The following is a 23,445-nucleotide window of genomic DNA, read 5'->3' on the forward strand; positions in this document are numbered from 1 at the left end:
GCAAAGTTAAATGAGCCAGGACCCCCCCCCCCCCACCCCCATCCAGGGACTGAGCAGCTGCTGTGCAGCGGCCTCCCGGGAGCAAAGCAAAGCTGACACGAGGTATTTAAAGCACGCAACGTTTGTCTTCTGGAGCAGGTGCCGGAGCTGAACGGAGGTGCCCTGCCTCTAGTATAGCATTGCCACGCTTTGGAAAGAAAGGCTTTGCTCACCCATCAGGTCAAATGCTTTTAAACATCCGGGAGCACTCTTTACAAGCCAAAGTTTTATTTGTTTCATAAACAAGTAAAATTATATTAATGTAAAACAGGTAAATGGACAAAAGTAAAACACACAGCACTGAACACAACGCTATAGAGCACTGACATGTACAAGTGCGGTTCCCTCCCTCGTGCGATGCCCCCCCGGCCCCCGATGATTTGCTTGAAAAGCCCAATACAGAGGTCCAAAATCTGATTCAGCTTAAACATGACGTACAGGTCACAGTACTGAATCATAAAGGTAACGGTAAGAGAGCAACCGTCTCGGAAAGGGGGAAGGTAAAAGAGTTCCCCCAGCTCTTATTTTTCTTTCTTTCTTCCTTTTTTTAATTTTTAAACGAATAGGTTAGGAGGAGAGGGGGGGAATCCATGGAAATAAACACTTTTTCACTCCAATATATATATATTAAAAAAAGCAGGGTTCTCAGTGAACACAAAATTCTATAAAACTACCATTGATCTGTGTTGTTTTCTCCCCCTGTTTTTTCTTTTTAAAAGTTGTTTTAAAAAGGATAAAAAGTGCACAGACACCCTATAAGGCACAAACAGATCTCCTGTACAAATCATAGATCATTGGACTGTTTAAAAAAAATAGCAATACAAGTACTAACAATTAAATCTGTAAGAGGCTACCTTTTCCTGGAAATCTTTTATAAGAGGCCTATTTTGGAAAATTCCCGTTGCTCTCGGCTAGGCAGGGCGACACGTCCACCGCTCTCGCGTCCTGCTCGCCGCACGGCCGCACTCCGCACCCTGCCGCCTCAAAAAAAAAGGAGCTACACCAAAACGCCCCCCAGGTATGCAGTTAGCCCCGCTCGCTGAGGACCTGAGGCGTCAGCCAAGCAAACGGGCTCTGCTCTGCCCGTGCGTGTAGCTGTGCGCAGCCACCAAAAGGGACCGAGCAGCCCGAAAGCGGGACAGCCGCCCCAGGGATGGCTGCTGGCGTTTGCTAGCCCAGGCCTGATCCAAGCTAACATCGCTCGCTGTGGATTCGGACAACTTTCCTTCAACTCCGCATCATGCAAAGGCTTCCCACCGCAGCCCGGTCACCAGGCAGGCGCTAACCCCCCGGCCTTTCATCCCGTGCTCCCACGCTTTGCCAGCACCCTGCTCTTAGTGCTGTGCCCGCTGACCGCAGCTGGACCCTGATCCGCAAACGCGGGACCGGGGAGGTCTCTGCGACGGCGACGTCTGCGGTCCCTGGGCAGAGAGCAGCCTGGAGGTCTGGGCAAGGCTCCAGCTGCCAGAAAGCTGCCCTCGCTGCCTCCTTTTGCAAAGGTGTAAGTGAATGCACACCGCAGGCGCAGTGCCGAGCATCCAAAAAGGGCTCTGCAAAGCCAGCAGGCACTCGTGCCGATGCAGCAGGGCAATGGGTGAGAGATCTCACTCTACAGTAGCCTCTCATTTATACACTTAATTAAAATTTTAGTTAGCTCTTCAAGGTAAAAAAAAAAAAAGTTTTCCGCATGCCCTGTGAGCCGGCAGCCACAGCCCGCCGCGGGAGGAGGACGAGCTGCTCCCCGATGGCAGAGCGGGGCTGGGACGGGGCCGAGTGCCCGTCGGTAACCAAGTGCGGCACCGCCGGCACTGCCGAACCACCACCCGGGCAGCGGCACCGTGAGAGGTGGCAGTGCACCCTTGGCTACCGGCGCCTTGGAGGAGAGAGTGAATGGCGAGGCGAGGTGACAGACACCGACGTCAGGCTGCCCCTCTGTGCCCAGAAGCCCTGAAAGGTACAGGGGTTGCTATTCTTTTTTTTCTTTTTTGGACTAAAATGTGGTAATTGCACCTTTCTGAAGAAAGCCTTTCTTACGCACTTGGTGGCACATGGTCACCGAGCTAGGATGACACCAGCCCCTCTCTCATCATTTGCATCCTCTCTCTTCCCCTCTTTACAAACCTGGGCCAGCTGGAAAGCAGCCAGGCTCAGGCTGAAGCACTGAACAGGAGCCGTGCGAGTGGGCAGAGGGCGGAGGATGGAGAACGGAGGGCAGCTCCTGCGGGAGCAGCAGGGCGGAGGACACCGAGCCCCAGTGCTGCGTGCTCGGATGCTGCCCAGCTCATCCAGGTTGCTGCTGCTTGTAGCTGTCTAATATCACAGCCGAAACCCATTTACCTTTTAAGTCCCAGCATCTAATAATAGCCCCAGAGCCTTTTTCTTTCCTCCTCCCAAGTAAAGCCAAGTGAGATAGATAGATCCCTGCTCATCTCAACAAGTTCTCATCTACTGTTGGGACCCAGTGTCCAGGCAGCTGGGAGCTGTGCTGGGTAAACCTGGAAAGGCAGGAGAAAGAGCAGGTAAAATCAGCACATACACTGTCCCCAGAAAAAAAGGTGAGCCTGCTGGGACTGGGTCAGAAATGAATTTCTCACCACAGGCTCCAAAACGGAGGAAGGCTGGGCCCTGCCGCGGCGCTGGCTGCAGGGAAGAGCTGGGGGAGGCGAGGCGGGCAGGACGGTGCGCGGCGGCAGCTAGGCCGCCGGCGAAGAGGAGCAGAGCAAAACGCAGGCGCGTGTGCCTGGAGGCGACAAACCCCGCTGCTGCGGACGGCGGCAGCCCCGCACTTTTTCTAAGCCAGGATTGCAGCGTGCCCATCCAAACGCCCTTCTCACCTGCGGGCTGCGATTTATGGCTTCAGCAGCCAGAGGTACGGGCAGCGCCTGAGCAGCCCATCGCCGCCGCCGCTGCTCCGTCGCTGCTGCCGCAGCTGGGGCTGGCTGGGCCTCCCAGCGGGCTCGTGCTCCGGGTCTCGGCCTCCCTGGCCAAAAGTCCCTGCTCTGCCACAGAAAGCGAAAGCTGCTTTATCTGAGTCCAGACCAGCTTCTCCACGTGCCCCAGAAGCCTGTTCAGGGGGGCAAAACCCAAACAAGTGAGAATCTGGCTGTGCTACTCTTTTGGCCTTAGCTAGTTCCCCTTACATGAATGGACATGACATTTTCAGATGAGTTTTGTCCACTTTGAACCCTCCCAAGAGGCCTTGTCCTAATTTTGTTCCACCACAGTGCAAGCACCCGGCAGCAGCCCAGAGCTGTTGGGGTTTCAGGGTTGGGAAGCCCAGTGGCACCCGGCACTGACCAAGTGGCAACCTCCCCTTCCCGATCCACACCACAGCGAGCCTCCTCCTCCGGAGGAGGAGGGAAAAAAAAGAGCCTTTGCACAGGAAATTTCTCATTTGCAGCTGGGTCAGGTCCAGACCGCAATTGCCCGGATTCGGCCGTGGGCACACAGCCTGGCCGGCACGGCAGCCGTGCCTTTGGGCCCCACATGATCCTCAGCTCAATTTTATCCCTGAATTATGCCCTACCAGTCAAATAAGGAAACACAGATAACGAGCCACTTGATAACGACTGACCAGCACGATAACCCATAAGCAGGGACGGAAAGGCATGGTTACTGCTAGCGGCGTTCCCCCTTCCTACAGCCCGAGGCGGGCGCTAAGGGCGGTATATTTTAATAACATCTTTGATGACCCGTCGGCAGATTGGGCAGCAGGCGTTGAGCTGCTTCTTCAGCTTAAGACCACAGGTGTTGCAGAGGCACATGTGTCCGCAGGTGTAGATCACCGTGTCCACCTCGCTGTCAAAGCAGACGGTGCATTCCCCGTTCTTGCTGCTGGATGGCTCCGGAGGGGGGAAGACGGGAGAGATGGGGGGGCTCAGGGGGGAGCTGGGAGCAGTCACTGCAAAAGAGGAGGAAGCAACAGGATCATTTGGTCACCAGGGTGGTGCAAACCTGATGCTGTACAACACACACTCTCAAGTCAATTTTTAAGGCTCTCCCTTCCATAGTCATTGCCTGGTTCGTTTGGCCAAACAAACCCCAGCGTACTCTAACCGGTAGCACTGGTACAGCTCCGGGCAGAGCCTGCCATCCCTTTTCTACAGATGGGGCAAGCACAGCTTGCCTGGGCTTCCCCAAGCAGGGCTGTGATTTTGCACACCCATTCCATGGTGTGGGCGTGCAGAGCCCCGCTTGCCCCGAAGGAGCTGTGCTCCATGCCAGGTGCTCCTGCGTCTCGCCGGCCGTGCCGGGCGGCTGCGGCACTGCACAGCGGCAGCATGTGCCGGGGACGGTACCGGGCAGGGCACTCGGGGCCGTCTGCCTGAGACCCAGACACCAGCACGTGAGCGCTTACGTGGGTACCCCTCTGGCAGCGGAGCCCTGGCAGTGCAGAAAGCAGTGGTCTGGGGGCTGCAAGACCCCCAGACACGATACCGCACCCCCCGCCACTGCAGCACTGCTGCTGCAGCAAGGGCAGCCCCACAGGGACCACTTCCATCGCACAGACTGACAAAGTGGGAAGCAACATGCAGCCCTTCTTCAGGCCGTGAAAATCCTCCCACCACTTTGTGTTTTCTTCCAGTTATTTCTGTTGGCCTCGCAGGAGATGTAACATCTCCCCCCTTAACCTTGCCCTGCTGTCTCACGCAGCCCCAGCATCATCTATCAGCCCGATTCCTGTCCCGGCACAGCCAGCGCCGCCGGGTGCCGAGGGCTGGGCTCTCCTTACCGAGCGATGACTCTGAAGCAGACGACGACCTGTTGACGCTGAAGGCCATGTCCGAGTCGCTGTCGTACTGCGAGCCGCCAGGGGATCCTGAGGGAGAGACGGTCACTGGGCTGGACTGCACAGTGCCTGCGAACACAGGAGAGAGCTGAGCCCGCCGCGGGGCCGATGGACACCCAAACCCCAGGGAAATGCCCCTCAGCCCGGTGAGTCGCTCCCAGCCATGTGTGCAGGGCGCTTGAAAGTAAAGTCCAGCTGCTGAGTTAAGTGCTGCCCCTCAGGAACGCTACGGGTGCATGATTTTGGATGCGACCTCCAGGGCCCGGACCTCGCGACGCCATTGTACAATTTCTGTTCAGTGCTTCAGCGAGGCGAGCACCAGGTTATCTGCCAGCCATCACCTGGGGTGCAAAGTCACTGCCCCGCAGTCCCGGTCTCTCCAGCAGCAGCAGCAGCCTCAAGCTATCACTGTCAGATCAGGGGCAGCTGGGCAGGGACATTGCTTTAAATGAGAAAAACCTGCTTTACAAAGTCATCAGCATCTGCTTTCCTGACAGAATCGTTAAGGAGAGGAAAGGAGAAGCACTGTAACTGGTCACCAGCAACAGATCAAAAGTGGCATCTGCTACCCGAGCTGTGGCAGTGCCTGGGGAGCGATTACTGTCCATCAGCAACACACGTGCTTAAACCAGAGCCGCGCTCACAAAAATCATTGCCCTTACCAAGGCAGGAGTTTAATACCTGTTGGCTGGAATAGTGGGTTTATAAAGAATCCCTTTTAAAAACAAACCCTCTGAAAAACCAGCTGTCCCCCCGCCAGCCATCCCTGCCTCCCTATCTGCTGCTTATTTTCTCTCTCAAGTCTCATCCTTTTCGGGGGGATTTATACAGGCTGCATACATCTACGTGACAGCTACCATGTCTCGCTCACTCCTGTTTGCAAGCACAAGGTGAGATCAGGAGCTGCTCCCTCGCACCGGTGGCCAACGGCTAAAGGCAACACTGCCAATGCAAACCTGTAGCTCCCATTCTGGCCCAGGCAACGCCGCCCGCCAGGCGCTCCCCATTATCGTTTCTTTTGCCTGCACTTACCCAGTATTTTGAGCTGGTTGATTACACCGTGGATGGTAAAAAACACCCAGAGAGACTGTGAGGTGTCCACGCACATTAGCATTCCTCGGCTGGCTCCATTCACCCCGTGGTGCACCTCTCCGTTCGGCAAGACCATGAAACTGAGAATGTCGCCGCTGTTGAGGACCGGGAATGCTCGGTAAACCACCCAGTACTCCTTGCGGTCCAGGAGAAAGTCTGGATCTGCTGGGAGCTCATTTGTCCGTAAAGTACTCGGATCACAAGAAGTGATGCCAAATGAAAGGGCCCCATAGTACGGCAACCCAAGATGTCCTACTTCCACAAAGAGGCTTTCACCGATGTGTAAAGGCCGGTCAGAAAACACCAAAGTCCTATTGCTTTCTTGCCAGTTGGTGCACGCAACCATCCGGTCCTGAGAAAAAGTGATGTCAGGTCCACGGGTGGGGTGGAATCGCAGGTCTGTGTCCAGGAAGGCTGGGACCCCCTGGGCACGCTGCCGCCGGTTTGGGCAACAGGGGATGATGTGGTTGTCTGTCGCAAGTCCTGGAACCCGACTTAGGTTTAGGTTTGCAATTTTGGCCACCACTTGGTTATTCTCCAGTTCGTTGTTATTGAAGTTGGCTGAATCATGGCTGCTCTGCGGAAGGCAAGTGCTGAGACGGGCAGTGCTGAGACGGGCAGTGGTCATGGTCTCTGCAAACATGCTATCTGTGAGATAAACCCAGTGATAAGGGACATTAGAGTCAAGACACAATTGCCTACTTTTACAGTTACAATTGTTATTATTTCAGCCTACAGATTATCTGAATTCTGTTCCTCTGAATGGAAACACAATGGAAAAATTAGTCAGAGGTCAACCACTAATGAAAGGCTAGCGGTCGAGAGTCTCATGTGCAGCAGGCAGAGAAATGGCTGCATCTTGGCACGAGCTGAGGAAAAACAAGTGTTATGCAGTACCCACGGAATCTGGGAGCTCCTTGCGCTGGTGAACTGGGAAAAGCTGTAAACCAGTGTGGTCCTGCAGCTTTCTCAGTAGAGGGGACTAATAGGTCTGAGGGTGCTCCGTAAAAGAAGAAAACATCTCAATATCTTGTTGTCCAAAGGTCTTGTGCAAGCCAAATGTGCAACGCCGTGGTGAGCGAGGGAGCGCGAGCGTGAACAGATATTCCTTTCACACTCCCTGTCATTGCCCTACCGCTGCGAGGTGCCTGGGCACAGGTATGTCCAAGAGAGCTCATTTTACAAGAAGGTTTCAAGCCTCGTATCTCCGGGGTGTTCACACCACTGCAGAGATTTTGAATTGAGAGCTTGTCACAAAAGCTGCTTGCTGCAGGTGTTACAAAGATCTTTACAGTTAGAGAGTTATCTTCCCCTTTCACAGCAAAGGGAAAGGGAGGATGCTGACTCTTAATTAATCTCCTAGATTTTCACCTTGGCAAGTAAGAGTAAGACACATCCAAGCTTCACGATGCTGAAAGATGCATTTTGTGCATCTGTATTTGGGCTGTATTTCACAGCTTTCTCGACTTGCAAAATTTTGGGAGGAGGAGACGGAGAGACAAACGTGTCCACTATGACACCACCGCGTCTGTAGCAAAGAGGCTGGGTCTCCTGGTGCCCCAGATGGTTGAGCATGGCCCTGATTCCTGGGGTACCTTGTGGGGCTTGGTACTTTATTAAAAAATAAATCAGAGTACAGGTGCCCTCAGACCGAGTCGTTCACTCTGCACACTTGGATGCCACGGGCAGGACTGGGGGTGGGGGGCAGAAATAAACTGCATTTCATTTTTCTAACTCTAATCTAACGAGGAAGAAGGACTGCTCTGGTGAAGCGGCTGCACCGGCCAATACAGCAAATGCTCCTTCACCTCTGTGATGAGCACCAGAGGCTGGAGTGCGTCACAACTGCAATTACAGGATAAGCTACTGCTAAGGTTTAATTACACGTTTGAGGCAGAGCAGGCAGGCAAAGTGTTGTTTATGTGTAGCCTTCTCGGCTGTAGAATAATTGGTACCATTCAGAAGAACGTGTGACAGAGCTGCCTGCCCACCGGTGTGCCCATTTCACAGCTCGTGGCTGGTGTCCGGTCAGCACGAGGCTGGGGGCACCAGCCCCTCGAGCAGGCGCAGCTCAGCCTGGCTGCTGGAACCACCTCAGCTCCTAGGAGCCTCCAGGAAAGGGGAACACTTCATATTTTAAAAGGATTCCCTGTGGGGTAGACTAGTTCAAAACACTCCATCTAACACTGAATTAATTTGAAATTTCAGTGCCGTAAAAGTGACGAAAGGGAATTCATTCCATGGCAATGGGCTCAGTTCACTCATGGGAACAAATTCATCCCTCTTGCAGCCCTCCCCACGGCTGATGCTGGTAAATCAGGCAGGCACCCCTGAACGCCGCGATCTGCTTAGGGGCGAGGGGAGCTGTGGCACGCGGTGGCAAGGATCCCGAAGCGCCCAGGAGCTCGCGCTACATTTTCTCATCGCTCTTCAGCTGGCGGGCTGCAGCAGGTGCTCTGCAGACATACGGTGATGCTCATGTATAAGAGAGGCTAAGTGGGGTTACAGCTGCAAATACAGCTTCTTAAACTGCCCGTCTAGGTGGGGACCAAGGCCAAGATTTGAGAGAGGGGCTGGGGAAGGGTGCCAGGAAACTCCTGGGGAATGGGTCGCACTTTTCCAGTGAGCTGGCAGTAACTGGTAGCTGGGAAAGAAGAGGGGAAGCCAGAGCTGGCCACCTTTGTCTCCTCAGTCCCTGGGTCCTTGCACCATGTTTTTCCATGCCACAGCAGCACATCTAGCTCAGGAAAAGCTGCGTAAAGTCAGATTTAAGGTTTCCATCTAGCCCTTCATGTGGCTGCTATAATGCACAGCTTTAGGACTTTCCATCACTGACAGCTCTGAAATACATTGCTTTCTGGATCCCCACTGCTGGAAAATAAAGAGTGGTTAATTTGTAGTACAAAACCAACAGTAAATTAGTTTTCGTAAGTGTCCCATAGAAATGATCAACCGGATAGGTCACGCATCTTTTCTCCATGATCATGCCTTTGTGGAAAGAGCAAGCCATGGGCCGAAATACACACTTACCTAGTATCTGCACTTCATGGGTAATTCCATAGACGTCTATGAGTGCCCAGAGAGGACCGGAAACTTTAATACCACAGTGAAACAATATTGGCTCCTCATCATTAATACTGTAGAAGACTCTCCCATGACGGTCAACCCAGAAGGCCAAGATATTGTCTCTCACAGCAAACCTCTCTGGCAAAGCTTTGGCCCAGTATCCAGGTCGGGTCACTAGGTCCGGGCAGGCGTACTTTGGTATCTCATCAGAGCTCATCTGCGATGGGTCGTGAATGGTGAAGCCGAAGCGTAGGGCCCCGCTCCAGCCGTGGTGCACAGCCACCAGCTTCAGCCTGACTTTCTCGTAGAGGTGGATGGGCCGGTTGGTGAAGGTGACCCCGTTGCAGAAACTGTTCCTCCGCGTGGCCTTGCGGGAGTGAGCGTCCAGACGCACGTTCTTGCCTTTGGCTTGGGAGTGGAAACGCGGCGGCTCCGTGATAGCGAGGACCGAGCGTCTCTCATGGCTGCTGTTGGGCAAACTGTAATAGGGGCGGCTGGAGACGGAGCGGGTCTGGTGGCTTGTGTCTGCAAAAGGAGAAACCAGCGGCTCCGTCAGCAGTGCTTGACCTGAGCCACGTGTTAGCTCAGCCCGGGCAACTGCACTGGCTTGCCACGTGTGCTTTGCGTTGCTCGCTGGGAACCGCACTATTTAATCTTAAACTGCTGTGCTTGGCCACAGTCTGCTCTTTGTTGCACCAGTTTGGCCCTCAGCTTTATACAAATACAAGGCGAATGTGGCTCCCGGGGCAAAGGTTAGGCAGCTTCCCTTCTACGCCCTGCAAAGCTGGATGAAAACGAACAGCCTTTTGTTCCCATCAGATGCATCCTATTGCACTCGGAAAGGCCTAACGCTTGGGACTGTGGCTCCAAGTTTCCTATTTACAAGCACATGCTGTTAAATCACCAGCTGGTGGCCAGAGTCACACCACCTCTGGGAATCCTGGCTGTTACGATCAGAGGTGCTCAAGATGAACGCGGGTGTAGGATACTGCTTTCTGGGGGACATGCAGCCATTGGTTTCTCTGTCCCTTAATTTTGTAACGATGAACAGGAGCTTTTGAACAACACAGATAAACCAAGACATCGAACAGCTGGAGCGCTACCTCTGCCTCACCAGACTGTTCTTCCAAAACTTTCAACCCAGCCCCTGGTTCAGCTATCAGATGCAACTGGCACATTAAGGAACATTTCATCCCACAAAGCCTCGCCTTTACACAGAACCTCCCATTTGAGCTCAAAGCACTTTATAAATGATGATTGTTTTCAGCTTCACAGCACCACAGATGGCACAGAAATCCTGCCATCCTCGTTTTACAGATGGGAGAAGGAGAATTTATGGGTGAGATCTTGCAGCATTTAAAGTCAATAGCAATTTCGAGACCAATTTCAAGAAAAGCAGATTTGAGGCCTAAAATGAAGTCCACACAAGCGTGAAGCAGAAATGAAAAAAGTCAAACTTTTAATCTTAAGCCTTAGCTGTAAGTTCCCTGCGGCGGAGGCAATCTTCTTTTGCATATCCCTGAGCACATGGGGTCCTGCTCCGGGATCGGGGGTCCCATCACCACCACCACCACCACCACGGTGTTACGGGCACTTTGACCTCCCCATTTCCCACCCGCCCCACTTCTCTTCCGCTCTGCACCTGGCTTTGTAGATTTTTAAAGCAAAAATGGAAGGCGTCCTGGGTGCTCAAAATCATCCTGTTAAATATAAAACTGCATCACATGCACACACTTTTTTTGAAATATTTTGCCACGTTTGAAGCTTTGGAAGCCGCCTGCCTGGCCCTTCCTTCAAGCTGCTTCCTCCCTGTGTAAAACCCCTGGCTTTGCTTCGTGGCAAGGGAAGGATTTTCTGCTGCTTTCCTCTCTTGGAGAGAAACACCAGAAGACCCCGGGAGCTCAGCTGGGAAAGCTGGCAGGAGAGCTGCCCTCGTGACACCTTTTTTGCAAGCAAACCCATACCAGGTAGGGCAGCAAGAGGCTGGGACTTGCATTCGTGTCTGAACTAAGAGAGGCTCTAAGCAACCGCTGCCTTTGCAAATGCAAGAGAAGAGGGGTCGCAGGCAAGCTCTGAAGACAGGCTTAGCCCTTGCAATCAGGCAGCTGCAGCAGGAATCAAAGAGCTACAAAGGCAAAAAGCTCCTGTTTGCATCAAGAAAGAAAAGATCAGTCCTAAATTATGACAGGCAAACGCAGTGGCTAAATAAAAGGTCTTTTGTATCTCTTCATTCGTATTGCACGTGACAATCGCTGCATAGCACAAGGTAATGGTTAATCCTGTTGTGCACTAATATAAATAAATACATCCTTGCCCTTACACCAGTGGGGAGTTTGCCATTTCCATGCCAAGGCTGCGAAGGCAGAGTCCTGGGGGAGGTGGAGAAGCCCCCCCGGGTATTAAATCCCCCTGGGGTGGTCCTCTGCCCAGCACAGCATCTCCCCTCGCAGCAGTGCTGCGGGCCAGGCTTCCCCCAGGCTCTCCCAGTGCAGGGGGCTTCCCTGGGTCTGCAGGGTCAGCCCTGGCCGTGCTTGCAGGAGGTATGGGTATTCCTCTCGGGTATTCCCAGGAGAAAGCTCATTTCTTGCCTCCCGAAGAGCTAAAATGCAGAAGATGGCTGCTTTCAGCACAGACCCACCCGCGGCTCATGTGGGTGCTGCTCCATGTGTCTGCCTGCAAATGTTCCCAAGAAATGATGCTGCTCCATAGCAAAGACGGTCTGGGGTTTCCTCAGCAGAGAGAGGCATGGTGGCATGAACCCAGCCAGCACGTAGGGCTGGGCGAGAGGCCCTGAGCAGCGAGGGGTGAATCCTCTCCTGGCCCTGCTTTCCCACACCGGGTCCCCACTTTCCATCTGGATTCACAGAGCCTTTGCCCCGTTCAGCTGGGACGGGGGTTAAGCAAAGCCACCGACGGGTGCTGCTGGGACAGCCTCCGAGGGGCTCCTGCAGGACCTGGGGGCTCTTTCACATCACACCCTGCCTTGCTGGGTAATAGCCTCCCCGTGTAGAGAAATCCTCTTTTTATAACCCACTGAGCTGCATTTTTTTCTAAAATGGTTAAAAACAACTCCCCTGTGAAAGCGAGTGCCCTGGCTTCAATGTCCCCATGTTGGCCAGAAGGAAGGAGGGAAGGGAGCTTTTGTTCCCCTGTCCTCTCCGCTAGCACAAGAATCCCCTGCTTTCCGCAGCAGCCTTCCTCCCCCATCGACCCGCCAGAGAAAGGACAGGCAGAAAGACGGAGCGTGGCAGGAGGCGATGCCCTCCGGCACGGCTCCCGGGCAGGGACTTCTCACGCCGCTTTCGGAAAGCGCAGAGGAGCGAGGCGGGAGTGACAGCGACAGCGGCACGACGGACGGAAGAGCGATGACATGGGCACCCACTTCAAACGCAGCTCTGGGTCCGCCCTGCCAGAGAGGAACTTGGGACCAGGGTTTGGCTTTTTTTGTTTTGTTTTTTTAAAAACAGGAAAGCATATTGTGGCTCAACAATAGGAAAATCTCCAGAAGGAAATGAATGGACAATTTATTTATAATGGTGTTCCCCCCTCGCATGAACACCTGCTGGTTGCCACCAGGAATAAAGGCTGACACAACCAAGGCAGGGGAGGCAGAGCTTTCCCACTGAAACACGCCTGAAGCCGAGCTTGGGCATGTGCTTTACTCATTACGTACTGAAGGGGACCGGGCATGCTCAACAGGATGTTTGTGCCTTTGAATTGCCTTAATTTGCGGCTCGGCTTCCATAGTTTGGATGGCATTTCAGTCCCTCTGCTATTTCTCCAAACCCTCCCCTCTCCCGTCTGTGCTTTCCCACCCAAAAGCCCGTCAGTGGGATAATGACAGCCACGCTCGTGGCAGAAATGCCACCCTACCAAGGGTGCCTGATGCCGTGACAGGCAGCTCAGAGCTACGCCAACTCTTTTTTTCAGCTATGAGATTCCTACAATGCTTTGAGAAAGCAATTTCTTCTCTTTATGCCTCACTTCCCTGTCTAACACAGAGTAATAGTATTCCTCCACCTCGCAGGAAGCTAAAAGGATTAAAAAATATAAGGTTCTCAAATACTTCAGTCCCTGAGCCCTGTAAGCACGTCAGTGGGCTGGCTAGATCATCAAAAGGGACACGAACCCCCCGGGTCCCCTCGGGTGATGTTTTGGGGTCCCACCCAGCATTTTGCTTCTTTACATTCTGGAGTTTTCCAGCTTTCATCCTTACTCTCCCCAGCTGCAAACATGATGCTCGCAGCACGAGTCCCTCAAATGCACAGGCAGGGCTGCAGCAAAGATGCAGCAAGCCAGGAAAATGGAAGAAAAAGCTGAAGTGAAGGATTAAGAACGGTGTCGGGCTCCTCACTGAAACCTGCAAAAGAAACCCTGGCTGGAAGGCAGCATTTCCATCCACATGGGCTGCACTGAAATACGTTTGGGTTACGGGGACCCGTGCTCTCAGCTGCAAGCAGCTATCACACATCTGAAACTTCACCCCCTTTCCAAAAGGCCAGCACATTTATTTCTTAGGTTATGCTGACCTTTGGAGAGGTATTTTAACAAACATGCACTTTGCATTTCAAAAAGGTACAGCAGGCAGACCTTGGACAAATTCCACATATTTATCATGGTTCCAGTTCTAAAAATAAACATTTTTTTCACCCATTTGTTCACAGCATCGGGTTCACTATGGCACTGTAATCCCACTGACAGCAGCAGACAAAATTCAGAACAAGAGCTCTCTCCAAGGCTGCTGCTCGCCGGGGCGCGGGACGGAGGAGGCTGCTTAGCTGGGGAGCTGACCTTAAGCCAGACTGATCCTGTCTTCACTTGCCCTGACAAGCCAGCAGGAATAATGCCACAGAAAGCCCTAAAATGAGGGAGAAGAGAGTAACGTTCAAGGAGACCAGAGCTACAGCAGAGCTACGAGGAGGGCAGCCCGGCAGCTGGAGGAGGAGGGCACTGCCTTCCCGATGCGCCACGGGTCAATTCCCAGTCTGCATGGACTCTACAACCACTGCATCAAAAGACATTCCCTGGCTCCCACACCGCTTTCCTGAGGACCCCCTCCAAGTAAATCCATGAAAAAACACGTGCAGGATCACGAGGCAAGCAAATTACGGGGCAGGCAGGTGCCAAGCAGGGCCGCATACTGGCTAAAGCAAGGATGTCACGGAACAGAAACGACTGGGACCACTACCCCATGGGTGAGCAGCTCACAGCAGATACAGCTCATCAGCATGCAGCTGGAGCGTGGTCCCCCCGTGTTGTTCAGAGAAAGGCTGAAAGGTAGCAGCGTGCAGCCTGCAATCCATCCATTAATGCTCGCTGCACGGGCGAAAGGGAATCCACCTAACACGCCGCCGTCTTATCTTTATGGCTGCTGCTTTATCAGTAACACTAGAACTTTTTCCTATTCCAGTAGGTAGGTCGCTGCTGCTGCAGCAACCCTGCTGAACATTAAACAAGGCATCTGGAAAGAGGGGGCAGGTGGCTTTTGCTTTGAAACAGGAAAATCCCAACAGCTGGGGACAAACGCGGTCAAGTTTACTGCATGATCGCAAGCTTGTAGAAACAGCCCTCGAAGACTGAAAGTCAATCACAGCGCGGTCCAGTAAAAGCACGGTCCTTGCCGTGCTCGTACCACTGCATCTCTGCTGCCGGAGACGACGCAGCCGCCTGCGGGCGTGCGGGCTGGAGCCTTGCCGGGGGCTGGAAGAAGCAGGTCAGGCTGCTGCTGCAGATAACAAACACTAACAGTAACATGAAACAGGATTCTGCTCCAGCGCGATCTTATCTTCTGAGAACAAGAGACAAAAATCTGTTCACGTATAAATTTAGTGTGCTGCCTAGACATTTTTTTTTTTTTTAATACAGAAAAATGTGTTGGGGAGCTCTGCGGGAAGACTGGTGTCACCTATTCCATGCTCACCAGTGTGAATTTGTAAAGTTAGGCTACCAAATCCACTATAAGGCTGCTACAAAAAATTGGCCTCATTTCCGAATGTCCTGCTAGCTCAAACACTGGAAAACTCAACTTGACAATTAATAAATATCCCCCATATAAATTCCTGTGGTTTGCATGGCCAGCCCAGAGCCTGGCTTTGACGTAAAGGTCTCCCAGCCCAGTCCTCTAACCTGAGACAAATTTCCAGGGACTTAAAACCCCCACATGGTTCACCTGCAATAGATACAGAAATTGAGGCATTAAGGGGAGATTGAAGAGCCTGTAGTGAATTGCACAAAATGTGACATTTTTTAGGAGACTAATTTGGGAAGGAGGGGAGGAGGAAAGACAGAAGTTGTTTTTTCACTAAAAGAAGGTGTGCTGTGGCACTGAGGTAACTCTTGATGCAAGTATCTCATGGACATGTGGCGTTTTTCATTGCAAAACAGTCCAGAAAAATCCCTGGCAGAGAACAAGGAATGACTTTAACTTGCAACATCACGTTGTGCCTGTCTCCACGAGGATTTTCAAGTGAGAAAACCCTCTTGCTTCTGTGACTAATGCTTGAAACCAAGCATTTTATGGGGGATTTTTTTAAAAAAATGCTAAAATCCATTGTTTTCTAGGCAGAGGCTAATGACACATTTATTCTGGTCTTCTAGGTATTCCTCCATGAAAACAGAGAGGTATTTCCCAACAGCATTAGGCAAAAAACCTTTTATTCCGACCCTTTTTCTCAAACCAGCAAATGGGCAATTCCAGCAGGACCTTGCAGTATTTGCCAGGCTGCTCCATCCCCTGTCTCCCGCCATGTCCTCAGGAAACGAGCTCCTGCGTCCTTGTGCCTTTCAAATTAAGCCCTTTCCTTGCAGTGGGGAGCTCATACAAATGCAAAGTTCAACCACATCGTTTAAAAGACCGGTTGCCTTGATAGGAAAGCCAATGCCAGGGCTTAGCGCTCCTGGTTAACTGAACGTCACATCATGACACAGCATCGGAGCCAACAGACGGCAAGTGCAGTTGAATCTCCAAGATCCACCAGCTGCCTCAAAGCAGAAAATAACCCATGACAGAAGGCCTGCTCCAAGGATGAAAAGTGCCAGCAGCAAATCTTCCACGACCTAGAAGTGATTGCAGAGCCCCAAAGACTGGGGAGAGCCAGTGCTCCCCCAGATCAGGCAGGAATACTCTCCCAACCCACTTCCAGACCTCCTGCTTGACTTTGCTTTTTGGTGGTAAAGGAAATCAAACTTGACACAAAGAAAGCCAGTGCATGACTTTGATGGCGTGGCATTTTCAGAGCAAAGTGGGGAGCCCTGAGCTAAACCAATATGGTCTTGTGGGGCAGGCTGTACAAGCAGGGTCTGCTATCACAAAATCTACTGTTGAGTCTGCAAGTATAGGTAAGTCCACCTACGCTCACCTCCGTCTCCCTGTTCCCCCATCTCTCTCCTGTTGTGCCTCTCACTGTGTGCATGCATGAATTCCACTGCAAAGTTGGCCCCATCTTTATTACAGGTTTTTAGTTCTCCTGCATATAAATAGCACTAAGAATACACAGAAGCCAGCGATTAAGCACGGAGAAAAATCTCCTCTCCCCCGTATTATTAGCGAATCTGGGTCAATGAGTCTGCAACTCTAGTAACAAATTCTTAGACTTGGTTAATGAGAGACAGAGCAAGAGCGAGTGGGAGAGGGATGGAGAAAAGGCAGGGTTCATGCCTTAATCCCTGCTTAAGTCTTTCGGTGCGAGCGATGAAAGCAGCTGCATGATAGATGAGGAGCCTTGGAAATGGCACAGCTTATTGTAATCCGTTATATGGCCTCGACACCCAAGTCCACTGGCTCGTGTCAGTCAGGAGGCCGTGCTCACGAGCCAAAGAGCTTTGAAAGATGCCAGGGATTTGAAAGTCATAAAATACGGGATGCAAAACTAGATGAAACTTTTGGCTACTGGCTAAAGATAAAAACATCTTGTCAAAAATAACGTCAGCCACTCTTTCTATGGCTTATTAGGAATTTTTGGACTATGTTCTCACTAATATGCTGCATATGCAATGCAAATGATTTCATGCACCAGGAGAGCAAACCTGTGCCTCTTACTTGATGTATTGTGGTTTTGCAAAATTGTTACCTTCTTTAGAAAGTTAAGTTTAACTTGGGGCAAGCAGAGGGCTGCTCAGCTCGCTTTATCTTCTAGCCCTCAACTCAGAGTCCATAGCACGCTTTTGGGAGGTGATCAAAAGCAATGAGACATAAGCAGTTCACATCTGTTTAAGCAATTCCACAAATGGTTTTTGAGGACTGCTAGGTCGGGAGACTAAATATTTTCCAAATCTAAATGCGCAGCTTGCCAGTCAGTGATTAAAATATGTATTTTTGTGATCTATTATTTTCATTGTTTTCTAGAAGCAGACAATAAAGTCCACCATAAAGCAGAGAGCACTAAAAGATGTAACACTTCAGGCAGGGAAGACTGGTCTGGAGGAATGAACTCAGCTGGAGACCCAAAGATGGGAGAAGAGCAGAGATGTGGACGAAAAACCTCATGTTCTCCGGGGCAGTTGGGTTCTGCTTTGATTTACTCAATTCATACAGAAATGGGGTCCCATTTCCATGGATTTACTATGCTAAGCTATTTTTTTTCAATGGCTGTTACTTCGGGCAGGGCTGAATTGCACTCCCATCTTCTGATGCATCAATTTTGTTAAATCAAGTGCATTGTGCTCACTACAAGTTAAACCCAGCTTAGAAGGCCAACATCCAAGGATCCCATTTCAACAGTGGTTTTGCTGTTATGTCAAGCACCAGTTTGCTTGTGCATTCCCTTTTTGTACAGCCTGACTCTAGGACAGTCCCACGGCATATGTGTCAGGGCGTCTTTTTCTCTCATGACTGCTCCTACAGTCATTAGAGGAGAAGGACTTTGTCTTCAGTGGTTTCAGTGCTCTACAGCATGGCTCAAATATGGATTTTCATGGCATCAAGACAGACACAGAGATATTCTTAATTTTGTAGGCTACTGTGCCACTGGCGTCTGTCTCAGAAACCCCTTCCCCTTCCTCCCTGCTCCAGGCCGGCAGCGTTCGCTGCTGCAGCAGAGGCCGCAGGCACAGCCTAAAAGCAACCCAGGAGACCCAAACCGCTGCCGCGTTAGGGAGTGCTGCGGGTCCCTCCAGGCCTGCGGCCGCCGCACGGCTCTCGCTTTGAGGCGGGAAGGGACTGCGCTCGTGTGTCTGCGGGAGACCCATCGTACGTCGTGCTTCATCACACTGCGCAGAAAAGATCCTAGAGTATTTTTCACAGATTAAAAAACAAACCTGGGTTTGTCTCCTTGCCCCCAATTCCTCTCCATTCATTAATTCTTCACTTCCAAGACAACTTTTCCCCTACAGAGAGTATAAACAGCTCAGAACTGTTTTTCAGAGCAATGCTTTATGTTTAAAAAGCATCATTCTGAACCGGTGTTTTCCTTTTCCAATCATGACTGTGATTTGCTTGAAGAGTTACGAGAACATGTGAGCAGCATAATCGCCGACACTGAACCGCTCCATGCCCTCACCCTCTCCCCCGCCGCCAGAGGAGCACGTCACGACCATTAACGCAAACAGACTCCCTCTTTCCAGCAAACCTCTTTTCTTCTGACCAGCTGTGCCAGCTCATCTGCACTGGGGATTTATAAATAGTGACCATGTCATTCCAATGTTAATGGCTTTTAATGAAATTGGAGAATGAAATGCATTCCCTTTTAATATCCTCAGAGCTGCAATTTTATTCCATCCCATGGTTTCAATACAGGGCTGATGGAAAGAGTGCTGGAGCTTGGCACATCCTTCCCATCAGCCCGTCAACGTGTCGCTTCCAGTGCAGATAGGAACAAAAAGAGGGAAAGAATTTTGTTGTCTCCCTGATGCAGGAAACCCACCCATCCCTGCCAGACAGGCAGCATCACGGCACCGCACCGGGAGGGCAGCTTGGGAAACAGGGAGAAAAAAAGATTTGAAAAGTCATAGTGGTGATTTAGCCTGGCTGTCGGAGCATCCTTCTCCAAAACCACCCTAAAAGCCAGCGCTTATGTTGTCTTCATCCCTCTGAACTCAGACTGCATACAATTTATACTTATGCCCTTCCCACCTCAGAAAGTGTGTTTGGAGCAAGGCCCGGACACCGGTGTGCCGTCGGAGCCCGGCTCTGCCTGTGTCCCACGCTACAGCTGAGCTGTGCCGCAGGTGATGCGCAAGCCGAGAAGCGTTACCGGCTGAGCACATTTTCCACGCTCGGTAAAAACACGAGAAAACTTTCCCATAAGCACAGGAATTGTCCAGCAACAGGGCTACAGAGGAAGAAAAGCAGCAGATGAAGGGCGAGAGCAGCACCCAGAGCGATGCTCCGGGGGCAGAAAGGAGAGCCTGGCCATTCATTTCCGCCTTCGACATTTTCCGAGAAAACCTTATGATAAAAGGAACAAACCTGCTATTTTCCTTTGCCTCCAATTTGTTACAGAAGCCTCTTCCATCTTTATCTCCTCTCTTCATAGTGGTTCTAAGGGTCTTTTTTTTTTCCTCCTAATTACACCTTCTCTTTACTCAGAGGACAGGAAAGAATTCAGTTTAAAAGAAAAAACGGCGGAGCTATTTCAGTCCAAACAGGGATGGATAACCAGAGAGCCATTAGACTTAACGGTGGCACCCATACAGGGCTTTTGATCTGGCCTAAGGGAGCCGCAAAACCACAGGAAAAGGGGAAAAAAGGCCTCTAGGAAGATATTCTTTCCAGCAAGCCCTGCTCCCAACATGGGGCAGCATTTTTAAATGTTGTCCACAGTTCCTTTTATATTTACACACAGTTTAAACAGGGATCTGGCAGCGAGAGGGGAAAATGCTTTGGGAGGAACGCATGGCTGAGGAAGCTAAATAAAGAAGTGGCCAGGTCTTCAATCATCCTATATTTTATATATACAAAGGCTGCGATTCCACTAAGCTTTTCCGAAACGATATGTAAAGAATCCAAAACAGGGCAAAGGGATGGGAATAACTGGTTATAATTAAATCGGGGGGAAAAGCACAGCTCTTCCACTCTGCCAGCCTAGTTTCCCTGATGCATTGCAAGGCACACAGGGATTTGTGGTGGTGGGACCTCTCACGGGTTACAGGTAACTGCCCAGGGCCCGAGTCCAGCCTGCGCTGGGTGGGCTGGTGCCCGAGGCCAACACTCTCCCAGCAGGGAGATTTTAAATAAATGTAATACTGGCCAGACTCTCATTTCAAGTGATCTGAAGGGCTGGTGACTTCACTCAGCTCATGTAAAGTCCAATCTGTACAATAATTTGTTGGCTGGTTTAGTTGATGTTCAGACAAATAGGCTATAGCTTTTTCTAGATACAGTACATCTTCAGAAATAAAGCCAAAAATCTTTAAAAGAAAAAAAAAAAGAAAGGAGAGGAGAGGAGAGGAGAGGAGAGGAGAGGAGAGGAGAGGAGAGGAGAGGAGAGGAGAGGAGAGGAGAGGAGAGGAGAGGAGAGGAGAGGAGAGGAGAGGAGAGGAGAGGAGAGGAGGAGAGGAGAGGAGAGGAGAGGAGAGGAGAGGGGAGGGGAGGGGAGGGAGGGGAGGGGAGGGGAGGGGAGGGGAGGGGAGGGGAGGGGAGGAGGGAGAGGAGAGGAGAGGAGAGGAGAGGAGAGGAGAGGAGAGGAGAGGAGAGGAGAGGAGAGGAGAGGAGAGGAGAGGAGAGGAGAGGAGAGGAGAGGAGAGGAGAGGAGAGGAGAGGAGAGGAGAGGAGAGGAGAGGAGAGGAGAGGAGAGGAGAGGAGAGGAGAGGAGAGGAGAGAAGAGAAGAGAAGAGAAGAGAAGAGAAGAGAAGAGAAGAGAAGAGAAGAGAAGAGAAGAGAAGAGAAGAGAAGAGAAGAGAAGAGAAGAGAAGAGAAGAGAAGAGAAGAGAAGAGAAGAGAAGAGAAGAGAAGAGAAGAGGAAATCTTTGCTGGTCCAGAAGTAGAGGAAACCGTTCCACTAAAAAAAGATGCATCCTTTTTCCTTGATGGAGATTCTTTTAAATGCACAGATTTCTGCTAAGCGCTGAAGCCAGTCCAAGAGGCAGGTGGTTGTGCAACACTTGGCTGCTGCATGGCTGAGCGGTGAGATCCTTTTCCGTGATATTTACAGGAATTAATAGGAGGAAACAAGAGCCACTTCAAGACATTAAACTGTCCAAACAAGAGAAAATACTGTCATACCATTACTGGACACACAGTGACCTCAGCCCCTTTCTTCATCTCAAATGTCTTCAATTATTTCAACACAAGAAGGATTTGAGCAAGAGAGCTTTATTTTTAAGCCTCCATGTCAATCTTCTTAACACCAGTGGGATCTGATCCCAGCACACCTAAGTCAACATCAACATTTTTCTCCTTTTACTCTCCCTTTGTGGTACCACAGCCAGAGATGGTAACAGCAGGTGAACCGAAGAAACCTGGAGATGAGAGACAATGCCTTGCATTGTTGAAGATAAATGCCAGCTTTTTTTGGCCAGAAAAAGGGCAAAGCCTTTTTTTGCTCCCTCCTCCAGAGGAAGGAATCGCTCCCAAGAACCGGGGCAAATGTGGAAATTCTACAGCAAACAACCAGCGCTGCGACCTCAGCCGTGACCGCCCGTGGGCACCTGCCTGCAGCGGAGGGCCAGCCAATACGGAGCACTGGGTTTCATCCTATTTTCCCACCTTTTAAGGTGGGACCAAGCACACTTAGTCAATGCCTTCAAAACAGTTTACCGTGGAGCTGCAAGCTGTTGTTATTTGTATAGCTGTCTTATATTTTTTTTTATTCTTCGTAGATCATTTACACCTATAAAACCCCACTGTACAGTCAAACAGCACACTCCTTAGTGACTACGGAATTGGAAATTTTAGAAATCCCACATGAAACAATACAAACAGCTGTCTAAAACCTCCCGTTTCCACCCAGATGGCTCGTTTCAATTAACCACATCAAACTTTAATTCAGTCACTCACTGGCCTTGTTTGGATTTACTTGGAAAAACACACCTATAAATCACACATGAAAAACTGTGGAGAGAAAGAATTTGTTTCTCTTTGGGTGGTTCTTTTGGTTCATTCTTTTCTCCTTTTTTTGGTAGAACAAAATTTTATTACCAGACAAAAAATACACAATTAGATGTTGACAGCTTAGAGCCTCTGGGGGTTCTGGCCACAATAAAACACGGGCAGCAGCACAACTGCACGCCGTCCCTCCGCTTCTTCGAGAAAGATGGCACTGAGTGTCTCCCATGCTGCTGTGCCACTGGCATCATCTCCCAGGGACTTTTGAGCTAGAAACGTGCTGAAAAAGGGATGCCAAATGTACGGAAAGCCTGAAGTCATCAGAACAGGCCCACCCAGGGGCTTTCCCCTGGCGCCAAATCCACCGGATGCTGGGCGTTATGGGTGCCAGTGCTCACGGAGCGCCTTCTTGAAGTGCCAAACCTGAGCAGTCACTTAAGAGCTGCAGGAAAGCCCTCTCCTAAGCAGCTCATTCAGGGGAGAGGCTTGGCTTCCCCGAAACCTCCCTGCATCCCACAGAAAGGCACGTTCCCCCCGGGCAGCCATGCTCCCGTCCACCCAACCCCTTGTGTGCCAGCCCATCGAGAAATTGGCTTCAGCTGAAGTGAATTGCACCCAAGATGCCTAAAAATAACGCTGAAAATCATCTGAATGGCAGTGGCCAGTGTCCACCCTGGCACAGCTCCGTTGGCTCAGGCCCATGGAGGACTTCCGGCATCGACGTGCCGCGCGTGCCACAGCAAGGTGCGCATGCACTTCGGTACGTGTCTGAGCTTCTCCTGATGGACAGGCAGACCAGAGCACCCATCGAAAAAAAACTCATCACCCTTTGCTGGAGAAGCCAGCCTGCTGCTTGCAAGAGCTGCTGATTGCAGATATTAGGAGGGAAAGGGGCTGGGAAGCGGCACAGCCTGTCCCCAGCATCACTCTGGGATGTGCACCATGCCCAGACTCCTGCCCCGGTCTAGCCCTCCTTACCTCCTCCATTTCCACGCTTTTGTGCATGCTGACATGCTTAAAACCACTGGTTCCCAATGAGAAAGCCCCCTCGTTAGCACCACGGCGGCTTTTTTCAGACAGAGCCTGGGACACGGCACCAGCAAACCTGCTGCCCATCGACAGCCCCAGGGCAGAGCAGGTGCCTGCCTGACCACAGCAAATTTGGGGATGTTTTCCAGCTCAGCTTCCTACACATGCAGAGCTCGGTGAGACAGCAGCATGTCCTCCTGTGCCCCTTTAGGTTTTTCTAGGCCACCCCAATCAAGTAGGATCGTTAGCAGAAACTTTTCATGCCGTTGCTAAACCAGCAGGAGCCCTCACCTGCACACAAGCCGTGTCATACGGTCACGTATTAATGGCATATAAAAGCTCTCTGACTGCAACGCTTCCTCTGCTCAGAGAACACAAGGTGCTGCACAACGGCATCTTACCAGTTTTAGGTGGCGCCTAACAAGGAGGAGCTGCTGGTGGGGCAATG

At 51.3% G+C, this 23,445-nt stretch overlaps 1 protein-coding gene across 1 annotated transcript in view; it reads right to left on the bottom strand.

The window, feature by feature from the left end:
• Window positions 1-225: 225 nt before the first annotated feature.
• Window positions 226-23,445, bottom strand: part of NEURL1B (neuralized E3 ubiquitin protein ligase 1B) — a 35,530-nt gene continuing 12,310 nt past the window's right edge. The window contains exons 2-5 of the mRNA XM_087754182.1: window positions 8,951-9,511; window positions 5,861-6,568; window positions 4,772-4,897; window positions 226-3,940 (exon numbers count right to left, since the gene is read on the bottom strand). Coding sequence (XP_087610308.1) covers window positions 3,696-3,940; window positions 4,772-4,897; window positions 5,861-6,568; window positions 8,951-9,511 — 1,640 coding nt within the window. The 3' untranslated portion in view covers window positions 226-3,695. The remainder of the gene's footprint in view (window positions 3,941-4,771; window positions 4,898-5,860; window positions 6,569-8,950; window positions 9,512-23,445) is intronic.

The sequence above is a fragment of the Nipponia nippon genome, unplaced genomic scaffold (assembly GCF_047370975.1).
Source record: "Nipponia nippon isolate SJK-2023a ecotype South Korea unplaced genomic scaffold, ASM4737097v1 scaffold_17, whole genome shotgun sequence".
Lineage (NCBI taxonomy): Eukaryota > Metazoa > Chordata > Aves > Pelecaniformes > Threskiornithidae > Nipponia > Nipponia nippon.